The sequence below is a fragment of the Ranitomeya imitator genome, chromosome 2 (assembly GCF_032444005.1).
Source record: "Ranitomeya imitator isolate aRanImi1 chromosome 2, aRanImi1.pri, whole genome shotgun sequence".
Lineage (NCBI taxonomy): Eukaryota > Metazoa > Chordata > Amphibia > Anura > Dendrobatidae > Ranitomeya > Ranitomeya imitator.
Window position 1 is genome coordinate 444,239,993 of NC_091283.1, and position 12,894 is coordinate 444,252,886.

Sequence of the window (12,894 nt, forward strand, 5' to 3'; positions counted from 1 at the left end):
GTATGTATGTATGTGCTCTGTGTATACATGTATGTATGTATGTGCTCTGTGTTTACATGTATGTATGTATGTATGTGCTCTGTGTTTACATGTATGTATGTGCTCTGTGTATACATGTACGTATGTATGTGCTCTGTGTTTACATGTATGTATGTATGTATGTGCTCTGTGTTTACATGTATGTATGTATGTATGTGCTCTGTGTATACATGTATGTATGTATGTGCTCTGTGTATACGTCTGTATGTATGTATGTGCTCTATGTATACCTGTCTGTATGTATGTGTACATGTCTATATGTATGCGCTCTGTGTATACAGTGGCTTGCGAAAGTATTTACACACGCACAATCCCACACATCTTGGCATTTTTCTGTTTTGCTACTCCACAACCTGGAACTTCACAGTTGTTTTTTGCGGGTTTGCATCAGTTCATGTAAAGAACATGCCTACAACTGTGAACATTTGTATCCAATGTTTTAATCACCTCTTATTGCATTGTTGCAGAAGCCTGCCAGTGTGCATTTATCTCTGACCACGGCATTTAACAGCCATGGGCAGAGCTCATGATGGCTGAATAATTCAGCTATCATCAGCATGGAAAGATACTGGCATAGCTTGCGAGCCTGCATCAAAGTAAGGGAAATTACATATGACGTAACTGTACGTCAAACGTCGTGAAAAGGTTAAAGGGATTTCTTGCTTCAGAAAACCATTGCTCCCAGATACAGTCTGTTTTAAATGAAAAGACAAGATATGCTTTACTCATCCTCCATGGATCCAGCACTGAGTATCCACCGCAGCTCCTGCTGTCTATTATTTCCTGCAGCGCACTGCAGCCAATCAGTGAGCTAAATGGCTCTTAGCGGTTAGTGACATCTTTTTAGGCAGAGCTGCTGAATTTACCGATTGACTGCTGATGTTGACCTCTGCACCACAGGCAATAACAGACAACATGAGACCCAACGCTGAACAAATGAAAGGTTTGAATATAGCACAGATTGTGTGTATTTTAATTTTTTGTTTTGTTTAACAAACTGCACCTGGAGACAAGGGTTTTGTAAAACCAGAAAACCCCTTTTAAATGTTCTTGTTGCTATGAATATGATTGTAGACAAAATCACAATTCACCATGCTGTGGGCTAGTCCCTCCAGCAGGCGCTGTGGTCAGCTTTGGCTCATCACTCATTATATTACCACAGTACGAACTCGTTACTGCTGCGTACACAAATAAATTGTAGTTAATGGAATAATGAATTAAACGCTCCACCAAGTTGTTCCCAAGCCACACCCCAAAGATGACTCATTTCCATAACTTTTTTGAGACCCATTATTAGATATTGCCCTGAGCTAATATTGGCACATGTAACGCTTACCGATGCCGCTATCCCTTCTGTTGTCTGGTTCGTCAGAGAACTTGCCGCCATCGATTTCAATATGAGACTGGTTGACGGCAGAGTCTTCTAAACTGCAGTTCGGAGATCCTCTTAGTGTATGAGAGAGTCCTAAAAAAAGTCCCATATATAAATATATCACTCAGCTGACCGTTCTATATGTAACCATTGTACAGATTTCTCCTAAATAGACCTCTCCAGTAACCTGTATTAATGGACCACAGTTTCTCCTTGTTGTCCAGGCAGAGTAGATTTAATTTCTCCATCTTATATAGATCGCCGTTCACGTCCTTCGCCACCTTTTTCCCTATCCCTTTAGCAATGTTTCGTGCTTTTGATGGCTCATTTGATGTCAAGAAGGTAATGATGCTTTTCTCTGTAATGGAAAGATGTCACCAGAACATGTTCTTCACCGCTGTAATTGTGAACTCTTGTTGGAGTTTGGGCGTCTTACTCACGGTGAAATTCCATTAATATACCATTATAGATCTCCATATTTCATACCTCACAACTTTTGAAAACGAGCAAGAGGGGCAGAATATGTGGCGCACTTAGGGCACCGTGGCAGAACTTTAGGCCACGCCCTTAAACACACCCATTTATCATTTCATTCTCACCTGGGTGTAAGAGGGTGACATGGACTGGCATTTCCCTTCCCTCCTGAAAGAACACTAATTCTGACGTGTTTTTATGATAATTTTATGACTGCCGTAATATGTGAAAATGCATAGAACTTTATAAGAACTTATTGATGCTGTTATTGTGATGCAATGTAGCTATTATACAATTCGAGTAATGTATAGTGAATAGGGAAAGCATAGTCAGGTTTAGGACATAAGGTATAGTATAGGGCTTAGAGGTTAGTTTAAGAAAGGGAAATATGCAGTGGTGGGCACATTAGTTATACGAAGTATTGTACAGGTTTAGATACGGTTAATATGTTGGGACCAGCCCAGCATGGGAGAAGGAGAGGAGCACTTCCTTCTCTCATGGAGCACATCCTGGTTAGATTAGTAGAGAGATAGATACAGTGTTATTGAGACTTCAAGGCCAGAGGGCTGGAGGCACGAGAAGTATGTATTGTTCTGAGAGTATGAGAACGTCAGCAACTTTGTTCAGAGGACATTCCTGTAACTCCCGGGGCCTACGGCCCGTACTAGGCACAAGGATGAGTGCCTTATTCCCTTCCAAGAAGTGGTCTTGAGAATACTGCGTGGCCAAACGGAAAATCCCAGGGGCTGAAGAAACAAGTAAGAATATAGTTCATATTCTCCTGCGTGCTGCGCTTTCAGTACAGAACCCGGGCATTTTCATAACATTATTAACCCTACACCTGCAGGTCAATAGTGTTTTCCAACCTGGCTGATTCCCTTTAACATAAGTCATAAAATGTTATTGCATTATTATGACAGTGTTCTTTTGTGGTGGGCAGACTTGTGGATAAATCATTTTCTTTCTTTTTTTAACTTAATTTGTCCCCACAAAAGCTCATAGCAGATCTCTGGAGGATATATATATTTTTTCCATTACTGTACATATTGTCCACTGTAGCTAAGGCATCTATAGGAGCCCCAGTTACATGAAAAATACCCTTTGATAAGTAACTGGCAGAGCTGATCTGGGTGAGCAAAGACCCAGCAGCTCCGTGTGTGGCATAGACCCAGTGACATGTGACCACTGAGTCTAATAGTAGCCTCGGCTGTGCCAAGCTTCTGTTCGGCACTGTGCTCATTGAGCTCTATGTGCCTGCAGAAGAGAAGACGGATAGTGTTAATAAATCGTTTCTGTCTTCTCAAGGGACACTCGGTGCTACGCAGTGTGAGCTCAGCAGGTCAGTGCCCACACTGTGCAGCGCGACACCAATGAAAGCAGGATGAGACACTTGGCTCACTACCCAGGACAGTGGGATGGATACCCAAATCTGTTAGTGTCCCACCGGATCCTGAACAGTTAGGAGCTATGATATTCCATCCATCCCTTCACATATGGTAATTTGGTTTCCTTCAGTTACCACTAGAGGGAGCTCACTGCATACATAGTTATACAGCTGCCATTATACTCAATAAAAAGTCCATGTTCAGTTAGCTCCTCCTGGCCTTCATAGTATTATAGAGGAGCGCAATTTTCAATTCACTTAACTCAAAAAAGACTATCAATTTAATTCTAATCCATGTACTCACGTTGGTCTGTTAGCTCGATTGTCTTTGAGGCCACTTCTGTTCCTGACATACTTCCATTTGTTGCAGGTCCTTCAACATCTAAAATTTAAAAAAAATGTAAACAAACTTCAAGTTCAGTTCCTTTGATCCAACAGGTTATCAAATATTCCATTTTATGAATTGGTAATAGAAACAACTGCGAAAAATGAAAAAAAAAAAAAAAGTGTAGAAAACTTTCAGAAAGACCACAATCTTTTACTAATTTTACATCTGCAGAGACACAGGAGCAAGGGGCAGTTTCTGAAATGTTCTGTATTATAAAAGGAATTTGACAAACTTTTTGGCGTTTTGCTGTAGATATTGGGAAGTAAAAAAAATGAAGTACAAGCTATGGCCAGCAGGTGGAACTGTAGACTTTAATCTTCTCTCTAAAGTGAAGGCCTTTGTTATTGTGGATAAGAGAAATGCTCGAGCGCATCCATGAGTATGGCAGCTTACGCAGATCTCTGTGCAAAAGCTCATAGAAGCACTGGAGCCTCTTTAATCCCTTTTATTGCTGGGCCATTTTTTGTTTGTGCATTATAGATTTTTCTTCTTCTTCCAAAAGCCGTAACGTTTACATCTTTCTATTAACATTGCTATATGAAGGCGTTTTTTTATTGCGAGATGAGTTGTAGTTTCACTTTATCATAAAATATACTGAAGAACATGAAAAACAAAACAAAAAAACAATGATGGAATGACTGTATATTTCTGCTCTGTGTATACATGTCTGTATGTATGTGCTCTGTATATACAGTGGCTTGCGAAAGTATTCACACACACACCTTGGAAGTTTTCCTGTTTTGCTACTTCCCAACCTGGAATTTCAGTTGTTTTTTTTTTGTTTTGTTTTTTTTAGGGTATGTACGGTATATCAGTTCATGTAAAGAACATGCCTACAATTGTGAACATTTGTTTTTCTTTTTATTGTGAAGCAAACAACAAAATAAGTGAGAACTTCAGTGTGCATAACTATTCACCCCCTAAAGTCAGTACTTTGTAGAGACTTCTTTTGCAGCAATTACAACTGCAAGTCGTTTTGTATAAGTCTCTATGCACTTACCACATCTTGCCACTGAGATTTTTGCCCATTCCTCAAGACAAAACTGCTCCAGCTCCTTCAAGTTAGATGGTTTCCTCTGGTGAGCAGCAATCTTCAAACCTGACCATAGGTTCTTAATTTTATTAAGGTCTGGGCTTTGACTAGGTTATTCCAAAACATTAAAATGTTTCCCCTTGAACCGTTCCAGTGTTGCTTTAGCTGTATGCTTTGGGACATTGTCTTGTTGGAAGGTGAACCTCCATCCTAGTCTCAAATCACTGACAGACTGAAACAGGTTTTTCTCAAGAATATCCCTGTATTTTTTCCTGTTCCCTGCTGCCGAAAAACATCCCTATATTATGCTGCAACCAACATGTTTCACTATGGGGATGGTGTTCTTTGGGATATAAGCTTTGTTGGTTTGGCACCAGACATAGCATTTACTTTAGTGGCCAAAAAGTTCAATTTTGGTCTAATCTGACCACAGCATCTTCTTCCATACATTTTAAGAGTCTCCCACATTTCTTTTGGCAAACTCAAAATGAGCTTTACAATTTTTGTGTGTAAGTAAAGGCTTTTTTCTGCTCACTCTCCCATAAAGGCCTCTATGATGTGTATGGCTTATTCTGGTCGTATGCTTGGGAATTCTGCAGCTTCTTCAGGTTTACCTTTGGTCTCTGTGCTATCTCTATGATTAATGCCCTCCTTGCCCGGGCTGAGAGTTTGGGTGGGCGGCCCTCTCTTGGCACTTTTGTTGTGGTACCATTCTCAATTTATTTTATGATAATGGAGTTGATGGTGCTCTGCGGGATCATCAGAAATTGGGATTTTTTACAAAATCCTGACTTGTACTTCTCAACAACTTTGTCTCTGACTTGTTTGGAGGTCTCCTTGGTCTTCATGGTGTTGTTTGGTCAGTGGTGCCTCTTGGTTAATGGTTTGCAGCCTCTATGGCCTTTCAGAAAAGCTGTATATACTGATGGACCACATGACACGTAGATTGCACACGGGTAGACTTCCTTTCACTAAGCATGTGAGTTATGAAGGTAATTGATTGCACTAGAAATTTTTAGGGGCTTCATCGCAAAAGGAATGAATACAAATGTACATGTGAATTTTTAGTTACGGTATTTGATCCCATAAATTTTATGTATGCCTATATTTTTCTCACTTTACCAACTTAGACTATTCAGTGCTGATGCATCACACACAAATCAGATTGGAAAAATATTTAAACACAGGTTTTAATGTAACAAAATAGGTAAAGAAGCCAAGGTGGGTGAATACTTTTGCAAGCCACTGTACATGTCTCTATGTATGTGCTTTTATGTATACATACAGTACAGACCAAAAGTTTGGACACACCTTCTCATTTAAAAAATTTTCTGTATTTTCATGACTATGAAAATTGTACATTCACATTGAAGGCATCAAAACTATGAATTAACACATGTGGAATTATATACTTAACAAAAAAGTGTGGAACAACTGAAAATATGTCTTATATTCTAGGTTCTTCAAAGTTGCCACCTTTTACTTTGATGACTGCTTTGCACACTCTTGGCATTCTCTTGATGAGCTTCAAGAGGTAGTCACTGGGAATGGTGTTCCAACAATCTTGAAGGAGTTCCCAGAGATGCTTAGCACTTGTTGGCCCTTTTGCCTTCACTCTGCGGTCCAGCTCACCTCAAACCATCTCGATTGGGTTCAGATCTGGTGACTGTGGACGCCAGGTCATCTGGCGTAGCACCCCATCACTCTCCTTCTTGGTCAAATAGCCCTTACATAGCCTGGAGTTGTGTTTGGGGTCATTGTCCTGTTGAAAAATAAATGATGGTATAACTAAACGCAAACCGGATGGAATAGCATGCCGCTGCAAGATGCTGTGGTAGCCATGCTGGTTCAGTATGCCTTCAATTTTGAATAAATCCCCAACAGTGTCACCAGCAAAGCACCCCCACACCATCACACCTCCTCCTTCATGCTTCACAGTGGGAACCAGGCATGTAGAGTCCATCCGTTCACCTTTTCTGCGTCGCACAAAGACACGGTGGTTGGAACCAATGATCTCAAATTTGGACTCATCAGATCAAAGCACAGATTTCCACTGGTCTAATGTGCATTCCTTGTGTTCTTTAGCCCAAACAATTCTTTTCTGCTTGTTGCCTGTCCTTAGCAGTGGTTTCCTAGCAGCTATTTTACCATGAAGGCCTGCTGCACAAAGTCTCCTCTTAACAGTTGTTGTAGAGATGTGTCTGCTGCTAGAACTCTGTGTGGCATTGACCTGGTCTCTAATCTGAGCTGCTGTTAACCTGCGATTTCTGAGGCTGGTGACTCGGATAAACTTATCCTCAGAAGCAGAGGTGACTCTTGGTCTTCCTTTCCTGAGGCGGTCCTCATGTGAGCCAGTTTCTTTGTAGCGCTAGATGGTTTTGCCACTGCACTTTAGGACACTTTCAAAGTTTTTCCAATTTTTCAGACTGACTGACCTTCATTTCTTAAAGTAATGATGGCCACTCGTTTTTCTTTACTTGGCTGCTTTTTTCTTGCCATAAAACAAATTCTAACAGTCTATTCAGTAGGACTATCAGCTGTGTATCCACCAGACTTCTGCACAACACAACTGATGGTCCCAACCCCATTTATAAGGCAAGAAATCCTACTTATAAGTGAAAACCATTCCCAGTGACTACCTCTTGAAGCTTATCAAGAGAATGCCAAGAGTGTGCAAAGCAGTCATCAAAGCAAAAGGTGGCTACTTTGAGGAACCTAGAATATAAGGCATATTTTCAGTTGTTTCACACTTTTTTGTTAAGTATATAATTCCACATATGTTAATTCATAGTTTTGATGCCTTCAATGTGAATGTACAATTTTCATAGTTATGAAAATACAGAAAAATCTTTAAATGAGGTGTGTCCAAACTTTTGGTCTGTACTGTATATGCCTGCATGCATGTGCTATGTGTAAACATGTTTATCTGTATGTATGTGTTGCGTGTATACGTGTGTGTATATACTCTCTATAGAAGTATATTTCTGTATTTATGTGGTCTGTGTATACATGTGTCTGTATGTGTGTGGAGTGTGCATACAGTGTGTATGTAACATACAGTTTTTGTGTCACATACTGTGTTTGTCTGTGTGTAGCATCCATGTTTATAAATACCAGCAGCACATATGAGAGTTCATAGGTGTGAACATGTCAGCAATCGCCCAACAAACGAGTAACATGATGATTATTCATTCTACCAGGAGATGATACACCCACGCCCAACTTGTCCTTGTACAGACTATAAAGACCCTAGCCGCACAACTCAAAAACACTATCTCAGACCTGAGTCCCTAAAAGCTCATGGAGGGGTTACTCTTACCTCCTGTGGAATCAGAGGGGAGGCCTCCAAACACTGCCAATAAGAGGAGAGGAAGATGTGAAAACACAGGGTGAGAAAATTAAAACACGTTCATATAAGGTAGAGAGGGAAAGCTAAGTAGGGCCAAGAATAAATGGAACACAAATCACCTTCCAGAACACGGTACCAAGATATATTTCTTTCCTCTTCCAGAAACCTTAAGAGGTGAAAGGAAGAGGAACTGAAAAGGAAAACAAACAGACTCACTGCAGGACTTCAGCTAGTGTTTACCATGCAAGGTAAACCCCTTAGCTGAAGGGCTGGAACTGCTAATCCCAAATCTACCTAGAGGTATAGCCAGCAAGAAAATGCAGTGAATGGTGAAAATATAAACATGAATCCAGAATGTGACAGAGCTGACCAAAATGAAAAAATGGAAAAGGCAATAGCTCAGGAGACAGGGAAACCAACCATGAAGCTAAAGGTCAGCATATCAAATCCCCAAACTGAGCCATGACACACATAGCCTGGTGTAAACTGCAGATGTGCTGTTGATTACATGACATGTGTGGGAGCACATGGATCTTTCCATTATTCTTCATCAGCCGATGAAAAAAGGCCAGTAAACAAGCGCCAAGCGACTTGTATAATGTTGATTGCCCTCTGTCCCCTTCAAGCACATGCAGCAAACATAGCTACCAGCCCCTAATTACGAAACAGAGGCATAAAGTTTGTGTCCTCTTGCACCTTAGGGGAGGTATTAGTGGAGTATGATCTCTAGTGAGGGATCCGGTCAACTTTGGTGCATCCCTCATTGAATTATTTGCATTATCAGCACTTAGATTAACACCATTCAAAATCCAAGAATCCTTTTTTTATTTATTTAATTTTTATCTTCTTTATATCACTTTAGAGTGGCTGTACAGGATTAAAAAAACATGGCAGAAGTCAAAAACAGCGTCACACCTGTCCACAGGTTGTGACTGATATTGCTGCCCAGACTCACAGTTGAACACTACAGTCTACAACAAACCTGTGATAGCCACTGCTTTAATGCTCCAGACCTTGGAATTCTGCTCCAACAAGTTCATGGCCTTCATCTTGTACAGGTGCGGATTCACCTCGCTAGTAGTTTTTTTCTTTATGGCCTTTGCAATGCTCAGAGCAGTCTGCGGTCCGTTGCTTTCCAGACAATGGTAAATTTCCCTCTCTAAATGGAACAACATGAAATTTCCTTGAAATATCTCCATTAATAACCACATAACTGCTATAGACTGCGATTCTCAAATATTCTCCTCCATGGCCGTGGGTCTTCATGAACATATTACATGCAACATACTACTTGCAATGCAAGTCTATGGGTCCATGAAAAAAATAAGATGGCATTCGGATGCCAGCTATGTGCTGTCCGTTTTTTCACAGACTTCTAGATAGGAAAAGGTAAAAAAACTTTTTTTTTCTGAAAAAAAAATGACAAAAAATGGACAAAACTCGATGAATCACTGATGAAACTAGGACCATTTTTCTCACACTAGAAAAATCACTGCTGTCTGAATGAGGCCAAATGGAAATCGAGACTCAATCAAATATATATTGGAAAAATGGCTCAAAAAGTGAAAGTCTGTCCACATTCAGTGTAGAGCAAACAATTCCTTTTTATGGCATGTACATTCTGTAAAAAGACATTTATGTCTTTTTACATCAATTAAGGAATTTGCTCCTCAGACCTTGTGGGGAAATCACAACACAAAACCAGACCCCAATCAGAGGACAATAAAGCTTTCACACTCCTCATCTATGAAGTGTTCCAATATTTATGGACACAACGGTTTATCACTCTCCAATAATGATAGTTCTGCTTCACGTCTTTTGTCTTATCTATTGCATTATTTCTGTGCTGTGTTGTGTATAAATATGTGAATCTTCATATATTACCGTATATACTCGAGTATAAGCCAAGATTTTCAGCCCACTTTTTTGGGCTGAAAGTCCCCCTCTTGGCTTATACTCGAGTCATACCCAGGGATCGGCAGGGGAGGCGGGGGCTGTCTAATTATACTCACCTACTCCTGGTGCGGTCCCTGCAGGTCCCTGGCTTCCCCGGCGCCGGCAGCTTCTTCCTGTACTGAGCTGTTGTGAATTCTGTTGTCAAGCTCCCTCCTGTGGTCATGAATGGTACTTCGGCTGGTTCTGTCCATGGGCTTCCTCTGGTGGTTGTGAGTGGAGCTGCGGCTTCTGAGTTTCCTTCCACAGGTGACTAGGTTAATTCGTTAGCTGGCTGCTCTATTTAACTCCACTTAGATCATTGCTCCATGCCACCTGTCAATTTTCCAGTATTGGTCTTGTTCTCTCCTGGATCGTTCTTGTGACCTGTCTTCCCAGCAAAAGCTAAGTTCCTGCTTGTTTTTCTCTGGTTTGCTATTTTTCTGTCCAGCTTGCTATTTTGATTTTTGTCTTGCTTGCTGGAAGCTCTGGGACGCAGAGGGAGCGCCTCCGCACCGTGAGTCGGTGCGGAGGGTCTTTTTGCGCCCTCTGCGTGGTCTTTTTGTAGTTTTTTGTGCTGACCGCAAAGTTACCTTTCCTATCCTCTGTCTGTTCAGTAAGTCGGGCCTCACTTTGCTAAATCTATTTCATCTCTGTGTTTGTAATTTTCATCTTTACTCACAGTCATTATATGTGGGGGGCTGCCTTTTCCTTTGGGGAATTTCTCTGAGGCAAGGTAGGCTTTATTTTTCTATCTCTAGGGCTAGCTAGTTTCTTAGGCTGTGTCGAGTTGCATAGGGAGCGTTAGGAGCAATCCACGGCTATTTCTAGTGTGTGTGATAGGATTAGGGATTGCGGTCAGCAGAGTTCCCACGTCTCAGAGCTCGTCCTATATTATTAGTAACTATCAGGTCATTCCGTGTGCTCTTAACCACCAGGTCCATTATTGTCCTTACCACCAGGTCATAACAGTACAGGTGGCCAAAAGTATTAATGCATCTCAATAGAGGGATAAGAGAAGTTCTGAGACCATTTTTTTTTCTTTGCAGTGTGTTTTGTCTCTCTTTTCCCCTTTACCTCTGGGTGGTTCAGGATGCAGGTGTAGATATGGACATTCAAGGTCTGTCCTCTTGTATGGATAATCTCACTGCAAGGGTACAAAACATTCAAGATTTTATGGTTCAGAATCCGATGTTAGAGCCTAGGATTCCAATTCCTGATTTGTTTTTTGGGGATAGATCTAAGTTTCTGAATTTCAAAAATAATTGTAAATTGTTTCTTGCTTTGAAACCTTGCTCCTCAGTTGACCCTGTTCAACAACTGAAAATCATTATTTCTTTGTTACGTGGTGACCCTCAAGACTGGGCATTTTCCCTTGCGCCAGGAGATCCGGCATTGCGTGATGTTGATGCATTTTTTCTGGCGCTCGGATTGCTTTATGATGAACCTAATTCAGTGGATCAGGCAGAGAAAATCTTGCTGGCTCTGTGTCAGGGTCAGGATGAGGTAGAAATATATTGTCAGAAGTTTAGGAAGTGGTATGTACTCACTCAGTGGAATGAATGTGCCCTGGCAGCAATTTTCAGAAAGGGTCTCTCTGAAGCCCTTAAGGATGTCATGGTGGGATTTCCCATGCCTGCTGGTCTGAATGAGTCTATGTCTTTGGCCATTCAGATCGATCAACGCTTGCGTGAGCGTAAAGCTGTGCACTATTTGGCGGTATTATCTGAGCATAGACCTGAGCCTATGCAATGTGATAGGACTTTGACCAGAGCTGAACGGCAAGAACACAGACGTCAGAATGGCCTGTGTTTTTACTGTGGTGATTCCACTCATGCTATCTCCGATTGTCCTAAGCGCACTAAGCGTTTCGCTAGGTCTGCTACCATTGGTACGGTACAGTCGAAATTTCTTTTGTCCGTTACTCTGATTTGCTCTTTGTCATCCTATTCTGTTATGGCATTTGTGGATTCAGGCGCTGCCCTGAATTTGATGGACTTGGAGTTTGCTAGGCGCTGTGTTTTTTTCTTGGAGCCCTTGCAGTATCCTATTCCATTGAGAGGAATTGATGCTACGCCTTTGGCCAAGAATAAGCCTCAGTACTGGACCCAATTGACCATGTGCATGGCTCCTGCACATCAGGAGGATATTCGCTTTTTGGTGTTGCATAATCTGCATGATGTGGTCGTTTTGGGGTTGCCATGGCTACAGGTCCATAATCCAGTATTGGATTGGAAATCTATGTCTGTGTCCAGCTGGGGTTGTCAGGGGGTACATGGTGATGTTCCATTTTTGTCTATTTCGTCATCCACCCCTTCTGAAGTCCCGGAGTTTTTGTCGGATTACCGGCAGGGCCGTATTTGCCACTAGGCACTTGAGGGCACGTGCCTAGGGCGGCGGGATGCGGGGGGGCGCCCTTGAGCTAGGTTTTTTCCTTTTTTTTTCTTTTTTTATTTTATAAAACTCCGGGGTCAAGTTTCCGCCCCCCCTCCTCCCTCCCCCCTTCCCGCCCCCCCCTCCTCCCTCCTTCCCGCCCCCTTCCCTCCCTCCCTGAAGACGTAATACTCACCTTCCTCCAGCGGTGGCTGCAACTGCGTCTCAGCGCCGTCCTGTCTTCAGCGGTCACATGGTACCGATCATTAAGGGTGATGAATATGCGCATATTCATCACCCTTAATTAGCGCTACCATGTGACCGCTGAAGACAGGAAGGAAGACGCTGAGATGCCAGGAAGTTCTGTGCTGCGCGCCGGTGAGAGGTAAGTATGACAGGGAAAAAAGTGGGGTGCCGTGCACACAGGGGAGGAGGATGGGGAGCCATGCATACAGGGGAGAAGGATGGGGAGCCGTGCATACAGGGGAGAAGGATGGGGAGTCGTGCATACAGGGGAGAAGGATGGGGAGCCGTGCACACAGGGGAGAAG

General features: G+C 42.1%; 1 protein-coding gene across 7 annotated transcripts in view; it reads right to left on the reverse strand.

Annotated features, from left to right (window-relative positions):
- The window catches only part of ZBP1 (Z-DNA binding protein 1), a 36,676-nt gene that overhangs the window by 15,244 nt on the left and 8,538 nt on the right, over positions 1 to 12,894 (reverse strand). For 2 of the 7 annotated variants that reach the window (XM_069750958.1, XM_069750957.1), the window contains exons 3-7: positions 9,022 to 9,198; positions 8,010 to 8,042; positions 3,574 to 3,651; positions 1,599 to 1,769; positions 1,376 to 1,504 (exon numbers count right to left, since the gene is read on the reverse strand). In XM_069750958.1, coding sequence (XP_069607059.1) covers positions 1,376 to 1,504; positions 1,599 to 1,769; positions 3,574 to 3,651; positions 8,010 to 8,042; positions 9,022 to 9,198 — 588 coding nt within the window. The remainder of the gene's footprint in view (positions 1 to 1,375; positions 1,505 to 1,598; positions 1,770 to 3,573; positions 3,652 to 8,009; positions 8,043 to 9,021; positions 9,199 to 12,894) is intronic. The other 5 variants (XM_069750964.1, XM_069750963.1, XM_069750959.1 and 2 more) reach the window with 4 other exon arrangements.